General features: G+C 39.5%; 1 protein-coding gene across 1 annotated transcript; it reads right to left on the bottom strand.

Annotated features, from left to right (window-relative positions):
• Window positions 1–1,450: 1,450 nt before the first annotated feature.
• On the bottom strand, window positions 1,451–22,303 carry LOC311128494 (mitochondrial outer membrane protein SLC25A46). Its single transcript, XM_084160668.1, has 8 exons — window positions 21,807–22,303; window positions 5,602–5,644; window positions 5,339–5,396; window positions 4,981–5,058; window positions 4,732–4,832; window positions 4,104–4,160; window positions 3,780–3,837; window positions 1,451–2,824 (listed from the first exon to the last, which is right to left on the bottom strand). Exons 1-8 carry the CDS (start codon window positions 22,045–22,047, stop codon window positions 2,249–2,251), a joined length of 1,212 nt encoding a protein of 403 aa, XP_084016794.1. The 5' UTR covers window positions 22,048–22,303; the 3' UTR covers window positions 1,451–2,248.
• Between the last annotated feature and the right edge of the window lie 99 nt (window positions 22,304–22,402).

Below are 22,402 nucleotides of genomic sequence, written 5' to 3'. Positions count from 1 at the left end.
AAACAGGTTTCCCTCAAGAATTTCCCTGTATTTAGTGCCATCCATCATTCCTTCAATTCTGACCAGTTTCCCAGTTCCTTCCGATGAAACACATCCCCACCGCATGATGTTGCCACCACCATGCTTCACTGAGGGGATGGTGTTCTCGGGGTGATGAGAGGTGTTGCATTTGCGCCAGACATAGCGTTTTCCTTGATGGCCAAAAAGCTCAATTTTAGTCTCATCTGACCAGAGTACCTTCTTCCATATGTTTGGGGAGTCTCCTACATGCCTTCTGGCAAACACCAAACGGGTTATCTTTGGTCTCTTTGTTGCCTCTCTGATTAATGCCCTCCTTGCTTGGTCCGTGAGTTTTGGTGGGCTGCCCTCTCTTTGCAGGTTTGTTGTGGTGCCATATTCTTTACATTTTTTAATAATGGATTTAATGGTGCTCCATGGGATGTTCAAAGTTTCAGATATTTTTTTATAACCCAACCCTGATCTGTACTTCTCCACAACTTTGTCCCTGACCTGTTTGGAGAGCTCCTTGGTCTTCATGGTGCCGCTTGCTTGGTGGTGATCCTTGCTTAGTGGTGATCCTTGCTTAGTGGTGTTGCAGACTCTGGGGCCTTTCAGAACAGGTGTATATGTACTGAGATCATGTGACAGATCACGTGTCACTTAGATTGCACACAGGTGGACTTTATTTAACTAAATATGTGACTTCTGAAGGTAATTGGTTGCACCAGATCTTATTTAGGGGCTTCATAGCAAAGGGGGTGAATACATATGCATGCACCATTTTTCGTTATTTATTTTTTCGAATTTTTTGAAATAAGTTATTTTTTGCATTTCACTTCACCAATTTGGACTATTTTGTGTATGTCCATTACATGAAATCCAAATTAAAATCAATTTAAATTACAGGTTGTAATGCAACAAAATAGGAAAAACGCCAAGGGGGATGAATACTTTTTCAAGGCACTGTACTTTTTGCATAGCTATGAATTCCACTATGATTTGTTGATTTCCAAAAAGCTTTTTATTGGGGATATAATAGATCTACTTGTGTGTAGAGCTGGCTGGTAGACGAGACAAGTGTTGGTGGATGGAACGTTTTATATAGTAATTAAAAACCCTTTACTGAGGTCCAGTACAGGTAAATCAGAGACATATTTAAATATACACTGAGTGTACATAACCTTAGGAACACCTTCCCAATATTGAGTTGCTCCCGCTTTTGGGTTCAGAACAGCCTCAATTCATCAGGACATGGACTCTACAAGGTGTCGAAAGCATTCCACAGGGATGCTGGCCCATGTTGACTCCAATTCTTCCCACAGTTGTGTCAAGGTGGTGGACCATTCTTGAGACACACAGGAAACTGTTGCGTGTGAAAAACCAGCAGTGTTGCAGTTCTTGACACACTCAAACCAAACTCATTGTTCAAATTACAGAAATGCATACGGAGAATAAGTCAGACATTTATTTTCAGCAAGGTTCTCAAACGATGAAGATATTATCTTATAGATTTCCCTACTCTGAGCTCCATAAAGTCCTTAAACATTTACAAGAGGCAGTTCAATCACTTAAACTCCCTGAACTCAATCATCCATCTGCATAAATTATACTTTTTCTGCTCATGTTCCTAGTCTCGTACTAAATACCTTTAAATTGTTCCTAAATGTACTGTTAATTTGCAATGTACTCACATGTATTTGCAATGTACATGTAAATGTGAACAACTTGATACATACCTACACACACATTATCACTCCTAAAGCAATAATAATTTAAAGACATTCTGTACATACATTTCTGGCTCAATCCTTCCTCTGCTAGTGCTAACACAAACCCAAAAGCAACAAATCACCACATTCATACAAAGTAGAGAAGCACTGAGAAAGCTTGTCAACATGATTTGCAGAGAAGACTACTGACTAATACTTCACATACATTATGCCAGGATGAGTTAGTTTGACAGATGGAAGTTAAGTGTATATTTCCTTCTATGACTATTGGGGATATTTGTTGATGCCATCTATTATAGAACATATTATTTAGTACTTTATGACACAGTGGGAGTGGTGAAAATTACGTGAGGAACACCTCTCTCGGCAAACACCTGCAACGTGCTTCTGGACAGAAAAAAACAAGACATTTTTTGGTATTTTCGGGACAACATTTTCTGGAATGAGCCCAACCCTGACTTCTAAGGGGGGAACCACCAGCCCAAAAAACATTTAGAAATATATTGCATTGTTTTTCTTTAAGTGTTTTGCAGCAAGGTGGAATAGATCACCTTGGTGATCTGCAGCACGGCGGCGTGTAGCGAGTACTGCACCACGATGGATCCGAAGCCCTTGTAGAATCCCAGCGCTCCCTCCTCTCGGCGGATCACATTCACACAGTCCCTGATACCCTCATACTGCGTGTTGATGGGCAGGACCTCAAAGCCCAGGTCCGTGTTGTCGATGATGGTGCGCGTGCCCTGGATGTGGAGCCTGTGCATCACCGTCTCCAGCGGATAGAGGAGGACGTCGGCACACAGACTGGCCACAAAACTAGCCATGAGTTCAGGGAAGTAGGCGTCCAGCATGGTCTGGACTGTCTCTGAGCCGTCCACGGGCTGTTTGGCCGGGCTTCTCCGGCGCAGGAGGAAGAGCACTAGCTTCTGCACGGTGGAGCTCACCACATAGTGGAGGACCCCGTGGAGCACGGTGGGAAGCATGAGGCCCCATAGGGGCAGCAGGCGCTTGCTGTGGGGGATGCCCATGCCCATGACCCGGCCCACACCCTCCTTCACACAATCCAGGATGCCAGGGTTGTCCCGGATGATCTCACTCTGGGGATACACGACAAGGGACAGCATTGGTATGATATTGCAGAATAGTTAAGAATGGCCTGAAATTATCTTTGCTTGTGTGTTTGGATTGGAATGACCATATCTGCGAAGGAATTGTAAAATGTACTGAATCTTTGATACTGATAAAGGTTGAGTTTCCCAAAAACATAAACATCATATTTATTTTTGGTAGGCAATGGACGAACAATGATCTTCACACAGTGGTGGAAAAAGTACCCAATTGTCATACTTGAGTAAAAGTATTGATACCTTAATAGAAAGTTACTCAAGTAAAAGTCACCCAGTAAAATACTAATTGAGTAAAAGTCTAAAAGTATTTGGTTCTAAATATACTTAAGTATCAAAAGTAAATGTAAGAGCTAAAATATACTTAAGTATCAAAAGTAAAAGTATAAATCATTTCAAATTCCTTATATTAAGCAAGGCAGATGGCACCACTTTCTTGTTTTTAAAATATACTGATAGACAGGGGCACACTCAGACATCATTTACAAACAATGCATTTGTGTTTAGTGAGTCTGCCAGATCAGAGGCAGCAGGGATGACCACGTGTTCTCTTGATAAGTGCATGACTTTGACCATTTTCCTCTCCTGCTAAGCATCCAACATTTAACGAGTACTTTTGGGTGTAAGGGAAAATATATGGAGTTAAAAGTACATTATGTTCTTTAGTAATGTAGTGAAGTAAAAGTTGTCAAAAATATAAATAGTAAAGTATAGATACCACAAAAAACGACATAAGTAGTACTTGAAGGTATTTTTACACCACTGTCTTCACGTTCAAGATGATCTTTATTTTTTAGGGAAACTCACCCAAAGTCAGTTAGAAAGTGAAGGGGAGTTATAGTAGCGATACCAACAGACAAGATAAGGGTGGCCAAAATACAACATACGACAAAGGGATCATCATTCATATAAGTATGGACACACTGACCTGCACAGTTTCAATGAGACTAGCTGAGTAAAATGGCATGGCAACCACATAGGTCAAACTGTAATAAGGAGAGAGATACGCAATGACTGTTCATAAGATCAAAGCAATCTACTGGAATAAAGATATAATCAACACCATCTGATAACAGCATTTACTAAGTGTAAAGTCCCTTCTCAATTCCACTGCACAGTTTTGATAAATATATCCATATGCACTCAATAGTTAAGCAATTTGATCATCACTTTAACCATACAGATACTTTGTCACTACTTTTTACAGTATGAAAACCATCCATTATAAATGAAAGAAAATAAATGTTATTACCCTTTCAGAACCAAATGCCCAATAACTTGCTTTGGGTTCCATTTGTGGGAGAGTTCCCTAAGAACAAACAAACACAGTCAGACCTCTATCCACGGTACCAGGTAACCAACAGTTCATATTAGTTTATTTCATATGTTCAAATAAGGAGATTCAACATGTTTGTGATTTTTAAGAATTTAAAAAGGCTGGTTTATACTAGTTTTTGTGTTGTTTGAACAGTTATTGTTGAAGTATGCGCTATAGTTTCGTTTTATGTATTCATTTAAAATTCTTAGTGGTCTTTGATTCTGGTACTGGGATGTCCTGCCCATCTCACTGGAACCCTTGAAGCTGATAGATATGGCCCCTCTGAGTAGAATCGCCCACTTCAGCATGCTCTGGTAGAGGCTACATTACATTGTGAATGGAAGTTTGACACTTAACGGCATCTAAAATGACTCGCAGTGGATGTTGTGCTTGATTTTTATAAACAGCAATAAAACAAATATATATTTGTCAAAGCTAATCCATAAGGAATAGGATATGGTGGGCGATCAGGCGAAGACTAAGGGCAATATCTATTCAAACCCGTTAGCTAGGTTTCTTGCAACCTGTTAGCTAGGTTTCTTGTCTAAAATATCATCCATACCGTGGTAGTGGAGTGCATTCACTAATGATGCCTTCTGTGCCCAATGTGACTCCTTGTACAACAAAGGTGCTGCCCATTCCTTTCCATAAGGCCTTTGGACCCTGCGAGCAGAGAATTCACAACAATATACCAGCATTAAAACAAAATGCTAGCGCCAAATTCACATTTTCAATAGCTTTTGAACAACATATTGTATGTTAGGCCTAATTGTGAATGTTGGGTTTTGGGTTCATGAAAAGCATTTATTACCTGACTCTTGGTAACATTATACATCACACTGACAGCAGTCAATGGGGACAGATGGTAGCACCTGGCATGATAATTGACCTGGAAGCCACAAACAAACAGAATTAGGAATCATTTATTTCTTTTATTATTACTACTTATTTCAACTTACTTCATTAATACTTACTTCAAGCGCACTGGAGGTTAAACCTTATGTAGCATTCTAATGGACAACTGTGATACACCCAGGAAGATTGATATATTGTATTGTAGAAAATTATGAGTCTTGATATTACACCAAATCCTACAGGTGGAACACATACAGTATCTGAACATGTGGATTGTGGCATTTACTGCATGGCAGACCTGAACATATGCTTACCTGGCACTGACGACGAAACACAATGCAAGGGTGAGCCAGGACATTTTCAGTAAAGAGACTGGAAGAAGACATGGTGTGAATAAATGAATATAGGCCTACTATTTTCCTTTTCTCAAACACTTCTGCTGTATATAGAATGTTCAATGACGTAAATATTTGTTTAATGTAAACGTTTACTTTTCTTTTGAATTGAAGTTCGATTATAGTCATCTCTTGACATTACCGGTGAACTACCACCGTAGATAGGCCTAACACTGAATTACCTTGCAAGCCCGATACCAAATCCAGCAAATCTGTTCAACTGCTCTGAAAGAGAAAGAACAAATACATGTGAATATCCAAAAAGCAACATTTCATCGCAAACCTTATCTGTTGCGATATTTTAATAAGTCATAGTCACTCAAGTGACTCAATAAATCATCGTTTATTTTAACTATTTTGAGCGTCACAGATTGAGTAGCGTAGAAGCAGACTATTCAAATTGTGTTGGTGGTTTACAAACAAATAGACTATCTGGCACACGTATTAGTCAGATGTGGGCAATTCCACAGTAAAGGAAATCAAACCATTAACACTGAACATTTTTTCAAAAACACATTTACTTGAAAAACTGTGCAGATGCAAAATTTGGTAACAGAATTTCGGTAAAATCTCCCTCGGTTTTATTGGAGATTTTTTGTTAACTACTCTGTCTCACTTAAGGGCAGACAACATAACAAACCAATTATATGAATTATGCATGTTGTAGAATGAAACGCCTATATGCCTATGGATTAAGAACCAGTTAAAGGGTTAAAACAGAGCCATTTCTACTAAATGGGGTTTGGTCACACCACTATTGTTTCCAAGAACTGAGTAATAAGAGGAGGAGAAGTAAGATTACGCCACCATTAAAAACAAACAACGTGACTCAAGAGGAGGAGTTAGACAGAAATTGGGCGGAACGGTCAAAATTGGGAAACAATGGTGGAGTGAACTGAACAGGGAGGGATTAAGCTGGAAGGCGTGGATTATCAGTAAAGATGAAACTGTATAAAGGAGGAGAGCTGGGAGCTGGAAAGCAGTTGCTCTACAGACCAGCTCTGCTTTATTGCTTGTGTAATAAAGTCTATCTTCATTCTACAAAACTCTGAAAGTGCATTAATTTTTAATGATAAGGAAGATTTTTCACAACAGTTTCCCCCCACATTTTCCCGAAACTCTGTTAAATATCCACTCTGAATGAAGAATAAAATCTGTCTGCAGAAAGAATGGGGTGTCAGCTATGACATATCGGATCTTAGAGAAGCTGTCATTGAAGAACATTCTCTGGATTATATTGGATAAATAACTATCCAACCATGTGATGGCAGGTGATGTAAAGCCATAGCAAGTGAGTTTCTTCAAAAACAATTTATGATCAATAACATCAAAGTTTGCACTGAAATCTAACAATACAGCTTCCACGATCATCTTATTATCCATTTATTTTAACCAATCATCTGTCATCTGGGTTAGTGCAGTACAAGTTGAGTGCCCTTCTCTATATGCATGCTGAAAGTCAGCAGTTAACTTTTTCTCTGAAAAATAGCATTGTATTTGGCCAAACACAATTCTCTCCATCAGTTTACTAAGAACAGGCAGCAAATTGATTGGGCGGCTGTTACAGCCAGCAAAGGGTGCTTTACAATTTTTAATAATTAGGCAGTGCAATTACTTTAGCTTCCTTCCACGTCTGTGGACACACACACACTCTGTGTGTATGGTGGCAATACAGTCTGCTACCATTCACAATAGTTTCCCATCAAGGTTGTGAATAACTGGTGGCTTATCATTATTGATAAATACCCTTACAAAAAAAGATTGCCGTTTTTAAACTGCAGTAAAAGTGCAGTAACTGCAGTCGACTGTAGTATTTTGGACGCAGTAATTGCAGAATAACTGCAGTGTACAGCATTTGAACTGCAGTTACACTGCAAAATTACTGAAGTAAAAAAGAAAGTGTTATTTTGGATGCAGTATTTGCAGCATACTGCAGTTAGACTGCACTTTAACTGCAGTTGTACTGCATTGTACTGCAGTTATACTGCAATCTTTTTTTGTAAGGGATAACAATAGTTTTTCCACCTCTCCCACACAAACTTTACCAAATTCTAAAGAGACAATCCTTCTCTTTCATTATTAGATATTTTATACAAAATTATAATGGTTCACTGATCAATGTTGTCATTTCACTTGAGTTTTTCCACTTTACTAGTGAAATAGTTTATTGAAATTATTGGCAATTTCGAAAGGTTTTGTTATAAATGAACCATCAACTTCAATGAATGATGGATATGAACTGTACTGTGCTGTCCAAACTTGTGAAACATACAGTGAGGGAAAAAAGTATTTGATCCCCTGCTGATTTTGTACGTTTGCCCACTGACAAAGACATGATCAGTCTATAATTTCAATGGTAGGTTTATTTGAACAGTGAGAGACAGAGTAACAACAACAAAATCCAGAAAAACACATGTAAAAAATGTTATAAATTGATTTACATTTTAATGAGGGAAATACGTATTTGACCCCTCTGCAAAACATTACTTAGTACTTGGTGGCAAAACCCTTGTTGGCAATCACAGAGGTCAGACATTTCTTGAAGTTGGCCACCAGGTTTGCACACATCTCAGGAGGGATTTTGTTCCACTCCTCTTTGCAGATCTTCTCCAAGTCATTAAGGTTTCGAGGCTGTTGTTTGGCAACTCGAACCTTCAGCTCCCTCCACATATTGTCTATGGGATTAAGGTCTGGAGACTGGCTAGGCCACTCCAGGACCTTAATGTGCTTCTTCTTGAGCCACTCCTTTGTTGCCTTGGCCGTGTGTTTTGGGTCATTGTCATGCTGACAATGTCATTGTAATTTTCAATGCCCTGGCTGAGGGAAGGAGGTTCTCACCCAAGATTTGACGGTACATGGCCCCGTCCATCGTCCCTTTGATGCGGTGAAGTTGTCCTGTCCCCTTAGCAGAAAAACACCCCCAAAGCATAATGTTTCCACCTCCATGTTTGATGGTGGGGATGGTGTTCTTGGGGTCATAGGCAGCATTCCTCCTCCTCCAAACACGACGAGTTGAGTTGATGCCAAAGAGCTCGATTTTGGTCTCATCTGACCATAACACTTTCACCCAGTTTTCCTCTGAATCATTCAGATGTTCATTGGCAAACTTCAGACGGCCCTGTATACGTGCTTTCTTGAGCAGGGGGACCTTGCGGGCGCTGCAGGATTTCAGTTCTTCATGGCGTAGTGTGTTACCAATTGTTTTCTTGGTGACTATGGTCCCAGCTGCCTTGAGATCATTGACAAGATCCACCCGTGTAGTTCTGGGCTGATTCCTCACCGTTCTCATGATCATTGCAACTCCACGAGGTGAGATCTTGCATGGAGCCCCAGGCAGAGGGAGATTGACAGTTATTTTGTGTTTCTTCCATTTGCGAATAATCGCACCAACAGTTGTCACCTTCTCACCAAGCTGCTTGGCGATGGTCTTGTAGCCCATTCCAACCTTGTGTAGGTCTACAATCTTGTCCCTGACATCCTTGGAGAGCTCTTTGGTCTTGGCCATGGTGGAGAGTTTGGAATATGATTGATTAATTGATTGCTTCTGTGGATAGGTGTCTTTTATACAGGTAACAAGCTGAGATTAGGAGCACTCCCTTTAAGAGTGTGCTCCTAGTCTCAGCTCGTTACCTGTATAAAAGACACCTGGGAGCCAGAAATCTTTCTGATTGAGAGGGGGTCAAATACTTATTTCCCTCATTAAAATGCAAATCAATTTATAACATTTTTGCCATGTGTTTTTCTGGATTTTGTTGTTGTTATTCTGTCTCTCACTGTTCAAATAAAACTACCATTAAAAATGATAGATTGATAATTTCTTTGTCAGTGGGCAAACGTACAGAATCAGCAGGGGATCAAATACTTTTTTCCCTCACTGTAGATGTCTTTACGGATCGGACCAAATCTGAACCAATCTTGGACGTCTATGTTTGAGCCAAATTAAAGCTGGTCCAGACGTCTGTGGACGTTGAAATCAAGGCTGGACAAGGAGGACTGACCACATTTCAAGTACTTTTCAACGTCCATGGAAGTCCGGTGTCGTTCGATGCTCAGTGGGTGAGGATGCTGGTTACAGTAAATGGAAAGAGAGGGGGCTCATGGATAGGTCTCATTAAGAGCCGGGAGAGGTGACAATAATCGGAGAGAAAGAGATAGAGAGAGGGAGGGGCTGTCCAGACTTTGTACACTATAGCTTTGACCACTAGACGACAGAAAAATAAAACCATTATCAGCTGAACATAACAGTATGCCAGTGGAAGGGAAGACCGTAGCAGTGAACCAACTGTGGTTTGTGACTACTATGATTTCCCATTGTAACCAATTCAATTGTAGAAATTCCATTACCGATTTTTCTGAAATTCTGTTACCGAAATTGACATCAGTAAAAACACTATAACTAATTGAAAGATCTACCTTTACTTGTTACTTCTGTGAACTTTCATGAGAAATCTTATAGATATGTGGGTTTTGGGTAACGGAATGTCAAGGCACAAGGCAATGTTTCCTAAAGTAAATATACAATTGAAGTCGGAAGTTTACATACACTTAGGTTGGAGTCATTAAAACTTGTTTTTCAACTACTCCACAAATTTCTTGTTAACAAACTATAGTTTTGGCAAGTCGGTTAGGACATCTATTTTGTGCATGACAAGTAATTTTTCCAACAATTGTTTACAGAAGATTATTTCACTTATAATTAACTATATCACAATTCCAGTGGGTTAGAAGTTTACATACACTAAGTTGACTGTGCCTTTAAACAGCTTGGAAAATTCCAGAAAATGATGTCATGGCTTTAGAAGCTTCTGATAGGCTAATTGAAATCATTTGAGTCAATTGGAGGTGTACCTGTGGATGTATTTCAAGGCCTACCTTCAAATTCAGTGCCTCTTTGCTTGACATCATGAGAAAATCAAAAGAAATCAGCCAAGACCTCAGAAAAAAAATGGTAGACCTCCACAAGTCTGGTTCATCCTTGTGAGCAATTTCCAAATGCCTGAAGGTACCACGTTCATCTGTACAAACAATAGTATGCAAGTATAAACACCATGGGACCACGCAGCCGTCATACCACTCAGGAAGGAGACGTGTTCTGTCTCCTAGAGATGAACGTACTTTGGTGCGAAAAGTGCAAATCAATCCCAGAACAACAGCAAAGGACCTTGTGAAGATGCTGGAGGAAACAGGTATCTATATCCACAGTAAAACGAGTCCTATATCGACATAACCTGAAAGGCCGCTCAGCAAGGAAGAAGCCACTGCTCCAAAACCGCCATAAAAAAGCCAGACTACAGTTTGCAACTGCACATGGGGACAAAGATCGTACTTTTTGGAGAACTGTTTGGCCATAATGACCATCGTTATGTTTGGAGGAAAAAGGCGGTAGTTTGCTAGCCGAAGAACACCATCCCAACCGTGAAGCACAGGGGTGGCAGCATCATGCTGTGAGGGTGCTTTGCTGCAGGAGGGACTGGTGCACTTCACAAAATAGATGGCATCATGAGGAAGGAAAATTATGTGGATATATTGAAGCAACATCTCAAGACATCAGTCAGGAAGTTAAAGCTTGGTCGCAAATGGGTCTTCCAAATGGACAATGACCCCAAGCATACTTCCAAAATGGCTTAAGCACAACAAAGTCAAGGTATTGGAGTGGCAATCACAAAGCCTTGACTTCAATCCTATTGAAAACTTGTGGCCAGAACTGAAAAATTGTGTGCGAGCAAGGAGGCCTACAAACCTGACACAGTTACACCAGCTCTGTCAGGAGGAATGGGCCAAAATTCACCCAACTTATTGTGGGAAGCTTGTGGAAGGCTACCCGAAACGTTTGACCCAAGTTAAACAATTTAAAGGCAATGCTACCAAATACTAATTGAGTGTATGTAAACTTCTGACCCACTGGGAATGTGATGAAAGAAATAAAAGCTGAGATAAATCATTCTCTCTACTATTATTCTGACATTTCACATTCTTAAAATAAAGTGGTGATCTTAACTGACCTAAGACAGGGAATTTTACTAGGATTAAATGTCAGGAATTGTGAAAAACTGAGCTTAAATGTATTTGGCTAAGGTGTTTGTAAACTTCCGACTTCAACTGTAAGTGTTGATATTAGTTGGCAGGGGTCTTTACTTCAACATTAGTGTTTTTACGCATTTCTAATACATTTTAATACTATTTCTGGTAGATGTTTTCTAAGACCCCTTTTCCAGCTGTTTGACAAGAAATTAAAGCCTTTGCTTATTCCTAATTTTTAGGATGGAAAATGGTTGAAAAATGTATATGCCTTAATTTTCTCTCAAATATAGACACCCAATTTGACATGCTCCTATGAACTTTATGGTATTATTTTATGTATCATTAAGGCAAATGTAGGGAGAGGTCAAAGGTAAAATAATAATATTAGTAATAAGTACATATGTTGTAGAATTAAACACCTATATGCCTTAAAATGTTTATGGATTGAGAACCAGTTGAAGGTTGTACAGAGCAGAGACATTTATGTGTTTTTCATAAAACTCCCTGCAGCTGGTCTGGGAATGTCAATGACGTGGTGGCTGTGTGGAGATTGGAGTAACAATGGAACTAGTGTTATCATTTCTTTATGCTTATGACCTGACACATGGCCACATGCACATAATCTCAGGGGCCGGGGAGGATGATAAATGATGAATGTTTAATTGTATGTGGTTGAGAATGGGTTATGGATGACATGTATAAATCATGTTTAAGGATGAATGGATATGGTTTATAGTGTGTTATAAAATGATAATGGTGAAACAGAATGAATATGAATGATACTTTGTACTCCAGATGCATGCCTAGATAGTGAATATAGTCAATACAGAGTGTGATTGTTCTTTACCGTACGTATGTGCATACGTTTTTGAGTCATGCCACTAATAAGACACAGTGGCCCCACTTAGAGAGCGCAAGTAGCCCTCGTGAGCAGCCAACATGTGATACTGAAAGATGCTATTGATTCACATAGGGAGGTGTAACCATCAGTTGTATCGCAGTGGCGCAGTGGTCTAAGGCACTGGTCTAAGGCACTGCATCGCAGTGCTAACTGTGCCACTAGATCCTGGTTCGAATCCAGGCTCTGTCGCAGCCGGCCGCGACCGGGAGACTCATGGGCGGCGCACAATTGGCCCAGCGTCGTCCAGGGTAGGGGAGGGAATGGCCGGCAGGGATGTAGCTCAGTTGATAGAGCATGGCGTTTGCAACGCCAGGGTTGTGGGTTCGTTTCCCACGGGGGGCCAGTATAAAAAAATATATATATACAGTGGGGAAAAAAAGTATTTAGTCAGCCACCAATTGTGCAAGTTCTCCCACTTAAAAAGATGAGAGAGGCCTGTCATTTTCATCATAGGTACACGTCAACTATGACAGACAAATTGAGGAAAAAAAATCCAGAAAATCACATTGTAGGATTTTTAATGAATTTATTTGCAAATTATGGTGGAAAATAAGTATTTGGTCACCTACAAACAAGCAAGATTTCTGGCTCTCACAGACCTGTAACTTCTTCTTTAAGAGGCTCCTCTGTCCTCCACTCGTTACCTGTATTAATGGCACCTGTTTGAACTTGTTATCAGTATAAAAGACACCTGTCCACAACCTCAAACAGTCACACTCCAAACTCCACTATGGCCAAGACCAAAGAGCTATCAAAGGACACCAGAAACAAAATTGTAGACCTGCACCAGGCTGGGAAGACTGAATATGCAATAGGTAAGCAGCTTGGTTTGAAGAAATCAACTGTGGGAGCAATTATTAGGAAATGGAAGACATACAAGACCACTGATAATCTCCCTCGATCTGGGGCTCCACGCAAGATCTCACCCCGTGGGGTCAAAATGATCACAAGAACGGTGAGCAAAAATCCCAGAACCACACGGGGGGACCTAGTGAATGACCTGCAGAGAGTTGGGACCAAAGTAACAAAGTCTACCATCAGTAACACACTACGCCGCCAGGGACTCAAATCCTGCAGTGCAAGACGTGTCCCCCTGCTTAAGCCAGTACATGTCCAGGCCCGTCTGAAGTTTGCTAGAGTGCATTTGGATGATCCAGAAGAGGATTGGGAGAATGTCATATGGTCAGATGAAACCAAAATATAACTTTTTGGTAAAAACTCATCTCGTCGTGTTTGGAGGACAAAGAATGCTGAGTTGCATCCAAAGAACACCATACCTACTGTGAAGCATGGGGGTGGAAACATCATGCTTTGGGGCTGTTTTTCTGCAAAGGGACCAGGACGACTGATCCGTGTAAAGGAAAGAATGAATGGGGCCATGTATCATGAGATTTTGAGTGAAAACCTCCTTCCATCAGCAAGGGCATTGAAGATGAAACGTGGCTGGGTCTTTTAGCATGACAATGATCCCAAACACACCTCCCGGGCAACGAAGGAGTGGCTTCGTAAGAAGCATTTCAAGGTCCTGGAGTGGCCTAGCCAGTCTCCAGATCTCAACCCCATAGAAAATCTTTGGAGGGAGTTGAAAGTCCGTGTTGCCCAGCGACAGCCCCAAAACATCACTGCTCTAGAGGAGATCTGCATGGAGGAATGGACCAAAATACCAGAAACAGTGTGTGAAAACCTTGTGAAGACTTACAGAAAACGTTTGACCTGTGTCATTGCCAACAAGGGGTATATAACAAAGTATTGAGAAACTTTTGTTATTGACCAAATAGTTATTTTCCACCATAATTTGCAAATAAATTCATAAAAAATCCTACAATGTGATTTTCTGGAATTTCTTTTCTCATTTTGTCTGTCATAGTTGACATGTACCTATGATGAAAATTACAGGCCTCTCTCATCTTTTTAAGTGGGAGAACTTGCACAATTGGTGGCTGACTAAATACTTTTTTTCCCCACTGTATATATATATGTATTCACTAACTGTAAGTCGCTCTGGATAAGAGCGTCTGCTAAATGACTAAAATGTAAAAATGTAAAATGTATCAGTGTGACTGTCTAAAAAGGAGCACTCCGGTTCAGGACAAGCAGTTGTTGTTCCATGGAGCAAGCTCAGGCTTTGTTATGCAATAAAGTCTAAATTCTTGAATTCACAAGCTCCGGTGTCTTGAGAGATATTTTTGAGTTGATTATCTATTAGTCAAATATTTCCATGACATAATTGGCGAGCCTTTGCCAGGAGTTGACAAATAGGGGCCAGAGACAGTGTACATCTGCAGTTATGAAACGGCTTGGACGGACCATACAAACAAAAGCGGCCGCTTTTAAAAAGGTAAGCCAAGTTCTTACTTATAACGTTTGTGTGGTCCGATCCGGGGCACGGTATCAGCAGCAGAAATACCAAAGTAGGTCTCTCCAAATTTAAGAACCAGAAAATTAGAGACTAGGGGCTTTTGAATTTAAGAATACATGTCGCTGTTGTTTGTCTGAACCGTCTGTTCAATTGATTTGATTCATTTGATTCATTAGATTCATCTTGCTGATCGCTTTGTCTGGGTCATTTCGACACGGGCAGGTGGCTAGCTAAATTTGGGACCTACAGATACCGCTTTAGATGTGTCGTGGAAGTGAATCGTCTTGAGGACTGCTTAGGTAGGCAGAAATCCTGTGTAATACCGCTCCTTTTTCTGTGTTGAGAAAGTGTAACAGAAAAAATAGGGCAGAATTTACAGGTCGCTTAGGAAAGCGTAGTAGAAGTCCAGGTGTGTAGAGAAAGTGTAACACCTGGGCTAAATAAATACAAATCCTGTGGATACCGCTTTGGAGAGCTAAAATTAGCACTCCAGGGGTCTGAACGGGCAGGTGGCTACCTACGGTTACCGCTCTAATGACGAATTCATTGTTAAGAGGTCTGCTCGGGTAGGTAGGGCATCATCCTGTGTTGTGGTGATGCCAAAATTAGGTAGGGTCGATCAGGTAAAAAAGTTAGGTCATCCGGCGTAGGTGACACCATAAATTGGAGTAACACCGGTCATCCTGAGTAGGTGAACGGGTTAAATAGCTACAAGGGCTTCAAAATTTTGATAAAGTGTTAAAATAGAGTAGGTCTGCTCATCTCATATGAGTGAGTGGTTTGCTTTGGTGGCTGTGAGTCCTTCAACTGTCTGATTCATTTTGGGCACAAGTGGCTGCTCATCTGTGTGAGTGAGAATAATAAGAAATCCTGCAAGTAAATAGCCTTTCTGTAAGGAAAGGAAATATATTTGAGGTTGTTTGAAGCTTCTGTCTGATGGAGAAAGGGTGTGCCCAATCTCACATTAGGAAAGAGAAGAATAAATGGTGCGTGGATATTCATTGACCAACTGAGTGTAGAAAATTCACGTTACCAGGAGGGGTAGAATAAATCCTGTTGGAGGAACAGGTCACGTGTACCGGTGTGGTCATATGACGTCTATGCATTGTATTTTGATAAATCTGTTAGGGTATGTTTCTGACATTATATTTAGAAACTTTAGAGGTGATGCAGTATTCTGATAAACTGACTACAGTAAAATAATAACTAGGATAGGGTTAACATTCCAAATTTGGGCCCTTTGATAGAATAAAATATTCCTGTAGGTTATACAAAGTAATTAAGGGCGTTTAAGAACAACATTGTATAAATATGGAATAAGAGTGGTATAATGATGTAAATTAGTCACACTCTGAAGTTTGAATGATGAGATATAGAGGTGTGTTTGATAATAATATATACATAGAAATAATACGCTTTTCTTGTAAATTATATCTTGGAGTTTCGTACAACAATGCCTGTCATAGAATTTTGTAAGATCAGGGAATAGTGACCAGCATATATGATTCTAGGAGGATTCTATGACTGAGGGAAAGGATTTGGGTAATTTGTTGTTTGTTCCGCTGAGACTAGATGGTGATTAACTGATTTGTGGCAATAAAGAATAATTAGAAACATGAATGGTTTGGTAGATATGAATATATTGGAATATAATGAATTTTATGTGAGTGTGATTTAATACGAGGGATTGGATAAAATTATAGATGTTGACTTGCCCAAACACGTAGATGTACGTGGAAATGGGAGAGAGTACATAGGACATGTGGTAGAATTAAGCATTGTAATAAACTATCTATTATTTCAGAAGCAGATATATAATTCATTTGGTTAGGTCGTTAGATCTGTTTCCAAATCAATGAATGTGGGGTTTGACTTGTTGACTGCTAAGTTGATTACGTTGAGCGTGTGAGATCTGTGTCCTTCAAAGCTATTTTCTGATAAAGTGTGGTATGTGCCAGATACTAAAACTACTGACCATTATCATTGGAATAAAGGAGGATTAACTTGTCATTTCGATAAAGCATAGATTCTGCATCGCTGAACAGAGTCTAGGTTTTCTAAGTATAGTTTAGCTATAGTTGTGGGTTGTTTAGATTGAAGGAACAGTCAGGATTATTAGTTATTGTTGGGATGTGAATAGATTTTACTAATGCCATGAATTAGTTTCCGGTTAAAAGAGAGTCATACTTGTTTGACTGTATCGAGCTGAAAGAGTTATTTAAAGAAAGTTTGAATAGTTGGATGGAAAACATTTATTTGACAAAATTCTAATTGTTATTACTTTATTCTATGGTTTGCGTGACATCAGTAATGGATGCGAATAGTTGAATTCTAGAATGATAATGTATTTTCGTTACGTGAATTAGGGGATGCAAGAAGCTTTGGCTATTATGCTATAGTGGGTTTTAGATTTGTTGAATAAACAAACTTATATTTTAAACTAAAGTAATGCAATAGGCTACAATTATAACATTATCAGAAAAAGGCACTATACGCTCATCTGTGGTCCTCTGTAGCTCAGTTGGTAGAGCACGGTGCTTGCAAAGCCAGGGTTGGGTGTTCGATTCCCAAGGGGGGCTAGTATAAGTATAATAATGTATGAGCCCACTAATTGTGAGTCGCTTGGAATAAGAGCATCTGCTAAATGACTAAAATGTTAACGGAGACTACGTGGTAATACTTTTTAGTCATTGAATGAGGTTTTGCTAGATTAAACGAGTGACAATGGTGGAATATGTCTATAAATAAATTGGATTGTGATAAATGGATGATTTCAATATATGATGGTAAACTACAGCAAGTGTTTGGTGTTACTTGTTGCTTACTTAGAAAGGATAGTTAATTCATTCTGTAATGGCGGGGTGATGGTTTAATTGCGTGGCTATGATTTTAGTTGATTACAGGAGATATAGGATATAGTTTACGACGCATGGAGAAGTGAATGTCTTATATGGTAATAGATCAACTGAACCAAACATGACGTTACTACGGCAATTTAGGTTGGTTAATGTTGTTAAGTTCGTTTTTAAACCCTATGATAGAGGTAAATGCAGAACGCTGTTTGAAAGTGGTTTATTAGGTCTGTTAGGAAAAATGGAAGAATTTCCATTTTTGTCTGTGGATGTTGGACATTGGGGCTTGCTGAAACGTGAGAGCGCTATAAGGGATATTATGGGTTACGTTAAGTGTACAAGGATCGCGTATTTTGTAGGAAGTCATAGGAGATTGAATATTATGACTGTGGGTCGCTTTGGATAAAGGCGTCTGCTAAATGGCATATTATTATTATTATCGGCAGGATATTGCTAGCTAGTTAGCGGTGAGAGCTAGTGCGGTTTTCGTTAGGTGACGTCACTTGCTCTATGAACTGGAAGTAGATGCTTTGTGTGGCACTGGTGGAGCGACGGGTAACGGTGCTTCGGTGGTGAATGTTGTCAATGTGTGCAGAGGGTCCCTGGTTCGAATCCAGTAGGGGACAGAAAGCAAATCTTTTACATTGATGTTATTGATGTGAATTACTGGTTTCATTGATGACATTATAGGAAAGATGTTGTCCTACCAATCCATGTCGGATAGGATAACATAGTAATTGAATTTGCATATTGGTGAATTGGATGTTTTATTGGTTTTTACTATAAATATAAAATAATTTGTCATCTGTTGAGGTACCATTATGAGGGAAATTAGCGGTAGAGTATGATAGATATTGTAGAGGGTTTAAAAAATAAGTTAATTGGGTGATGAGACAGGTTGACTTGACGTTGAATGGGATTGTTTAATAGAAGTAATTATTTATATTTAGGAGAATGAGAATATGTTATTAGGTAGTATTGCTTTGTGGAGACGATTAACTAATGAAGAACATGTCTCGATAGTTGAATAAGGAACGATATTTGATAATTGATCATTTTATTATGACATTATATAGTTTGTTTAAACAGCAGTGAGTTATGATGATGTTTTATTACTTCAGATAACGATAATTTGTTTATAGTACGTTGAACCTTAGGAGGTAGTTGTTGCTGTTGACTTGATGGATTAAGTAGACATCTTTTTATGGGTTTTGGATTATGAAACAATAAGTTTGTATTTAAGAGAAAAAAAGAAAACATCAATGCAACAGTTTGCGACGTTTAAATTACTAACATGGGGTTATAGGTTTATGGTGGAAGGTGTAGTTAACTTAATAATATGTGTTATTATCTAGTGTCTTCTAAGTGGGAGTTTTCTTTTAAGGATTGATGGGAGTCTCCTATAATATTATGTTAGGGGTAAGGTAGGACAAGACGTATCGAACAATTTTAAATTGATGCTGGGGTTAATGATTGTTGATGAGATAGGACTGGGGATATATGTATGATGTTTTGTGTGTAATTACTATCTTTGGATTGTTGATTATATGTTAACGACATGTATACTTTCTCTTCTAGGAACATGGGGATTTCTTGATTGGGAGGTTAAAAAAGTCTGTAGGCTAGGGTGGAACTAGTTAGTAAAATTAAGTAGTTTTATTTTTAGGTTGTCATAGGGAGCTACAAACATAAATAAGGCCTGCCCATTTTTGTTTGTTTATTGTTTTACTATATGGTGTTCAAATAACCACAAACAAACTACTTAGTATGAAATGTTAGTTGTATAGGATTTTTATTTCTATTTTTTTTTTTTTTGATGGGATGGAAGTGAAATATCTTAAAGGGGCATACACATGTAATTAGGGTTTTATTTACTGAGGGATAAGTAAATATGTGTGATTTATTTTGAAAAAAGCTGTACTAAGGACTTACAACATTTATGAAAACTCTTGATGGTTGTTAGGAGTAGTATAATATTGGATGAAACAATTCATTGAATGATTTCAATGACCTCTGAAATCTGTCCTGGCTTTATAGTGCGACCTGATCACCCGCACTATGAATTCTAGAGGCATGCTGAATTAGGGGGTTAGATAAAATAAGGATAATTGTGAAGAAGTTTATAATTTGGAGAAAAAAAATCCTATATATAAATTAGTCTAAACAGGACAAGGATGAAGTGAGAGAGTTAGTCCTGAAGGAGAGGTATTCCTTGAATAGTGTTATGGAATACAGTTAAGTAAAGATATGCTCAAGGGTTGTCATTTTCAGTTTAGTTATTATTTTTGGTTTAATAGGCAATATTGTTGTTGTTTTGTTTTTTGTACACATGAAACACGATGTGATGTATGTGTCCAAAGGGGGAAGTTGGGATTACAGAGGTTTTAATGTTTGATTATGGTTTTGTGGGGAAGTATGCAAGGTGTATTAAGGATAATAATAATATAATATGCCATTTAGCAGACACTTTTATCCAAAGCGACTTACAGTCATGCGTGCATACATTTTTGTGTATGGGTGGTCCCGGGGATCGAACCCACTACCTTGGCGTTACAAGCGCCGTGCTCTACCAGCTGAGCAACAGTAATAATGTGTTATGGGTTAGGTTAAATCTTTTTTGTTTTTGTGATAGGAGGCATTAAATAAGTGGACTACAACAAGCTGGAAGCAGGTGTGCTTCATAATCTCAAGGCTTCTCTTGACGAATGAGAGGACATGAGTAGCATACTGTGTCTCACCTAACCTAACAATGTTCTTAAGATTGTCTTTTCATGGCTGAAGATAACTCTGCCCAACTGAGTAGGAGAATCTGAGTATTTTCTGTGCCCTGGAGACTATGTGATGGCAAAAGACTACAGAAGAAAGAGCTGGAAAGACCCTATGTGGAGGGGCCTGTACCAGGTGTTGTTGGCTACCTTAATGATGGTAAAAGTGGTGGAGACAGATACTTAGATCCATGTTTCCCACTATAGGAGTGTTCCAACCTCAGCCATTGGGTAGCATTGTTGCCTTTTGTGTGTGTATGTGCTTGTGTCTTTGCAGCAGTAACTCTGAGCTTCCCTATGGGTAGGCTGATTGAAGGACACTTTTCACAGACCGATGTCGATAGATTGAGAGGGACTCTGGCTGATCCGGAGACCCTAGTGACGGGGGAAGGTTAACAACTGAAGTAACCATACACATCGTTGTCCAGGTTATACCAACGATGGTACGAATAGAGGGGAGTATCGGGTATCATCTTAACCATTGTACCAGAGTGAGGGAACTGATGATTAAGAGACTTTAAGGACCTTCCAGATCGCCGAGAGATTCCAGACCACCGAGAGATTCCAGACCTCCAAGACGCACCAGATATCCTTATCATTGATTTCTCTACTCAACTTCATATGTTGGTGCTCATGGGCCGTTTTACATGGAAATGACCATCGTTAAAGTCACCCACGATATACTCCCTCCTGAGCTGTGTCAACAACATGTTATTAGCTGTAGTGTAGGCCTAATTGACGTCAATCAATGTTCACAAATCCATAACTAACCTAAAGGCACAAATAACCAGAAAAGCTACTTTATAATATGAGTCATAGGCACTTCGATTTCTGTTGCACTCTACAGATTTTTAAGTAGGCCATGTTGCCTACTTGAGAAATGCACCTTGGTCTACACTAGCCTCCCTCGCTCTTGGTCTTGTCTGACAACAGCCATCTTTCTCTGGACTTGGTTGGATTCTATCGGCCCAATTGTACATGCAATAAAGAACAATGCATCATACATAAAACAGTTAAAAAAAAAAAAAAAAATATATATATATATATATATATATATGCCTAGTTTGTGCTCTGTACTTCAATGTTTTTGTACTTCAATGTCATTGAATCCCTATATTGCACACATATCATCTGTGTGACTGGTAAATTATTGTCACCATAGATTTCAAGGCGAAGAAGCAAAATGTATTCTTCTGACACTGACTACTATTCTATGAAAGCCTAGGCCCCGTGTAGCTCAGTTGGTAGAGCATGGCGCTTGCAACGCCAGGGTTGTGGGTTCAATTCCCACGGGGGGCTAGTATGAAAATGTATGCACTAACTGTAAGTCGCTCTGGATAAGAGCGTCTGCTAAAATGACTAAAATGTTTTTAAAAATGAAAGCCTAGCTAGCTAGCTGAAATTTGTGAATGCTTTCACTTAAGAAACACTCAGTGACGATATTGTGTCGTTGTCATTGCTGTGAATGATCAAGATGTCGATCTCCTACCGGATGGAGGAGCCGTGGGCAGAGTATCTTCAGCTGCAGGGGCCGCCTCAAATTGGGGCGTGCGGTCATCAAAATGCAAATTTCTGCTACCTGGAATATCTGGCGGTGTTGTTACCCAATTCTGTAGGTCAACACTAGAGGAATTATTAAATGACCTTCCACTGTAGCCCCCACTGAAAGCAGGATCCTCCCTACCCCTGTAACCTAAACCATCGAAATTGTCCGGTCGCCGAGAAGTCATGCTGCCTGAGAGCTAAATAGGAGTGACAGCTCCCTGTTATCACGATTAGTCAAATATGTGTAACTATATCGCTCTCTAAATCTACGAGGAACACATTGAAAATAAAACTGAACCACTGTATAACATCAATTTAGCAAGCTAGCCACTCTAAATAACGTCGTTAGATAGCTAGCTATGTAGCTAGCAAAACAACGCGAATGAACTGTCAACTCAACCGGAAGTTGTTTTCTTCTATTCCGCGTCCAAATTGCATTGTGGGATATGTTGTTTCTTTGGTGTACTTATTTGACATCGCTGCCATGCGTCCATGGAAACATAGCAAACAAACGACACAGGTGTGCACGACATTAGAGTG

Source organism: Coregonus lavaretus (assembly GCF_964263955.1).
Source record: "Coregonus lavaretus genome assembly, chromosome: 4".
Lineage (NCBI taxonomy): Eukaryota > Metazoa > Chordata > Actinopteri > Salmoniformes > Salmonidae > Coregonus > Coregonus lavaretus.
Note: the sequence above shows the minus strand (reverse complement) of the source record. Positions and strands in the feature narration are given on the sequence as shown.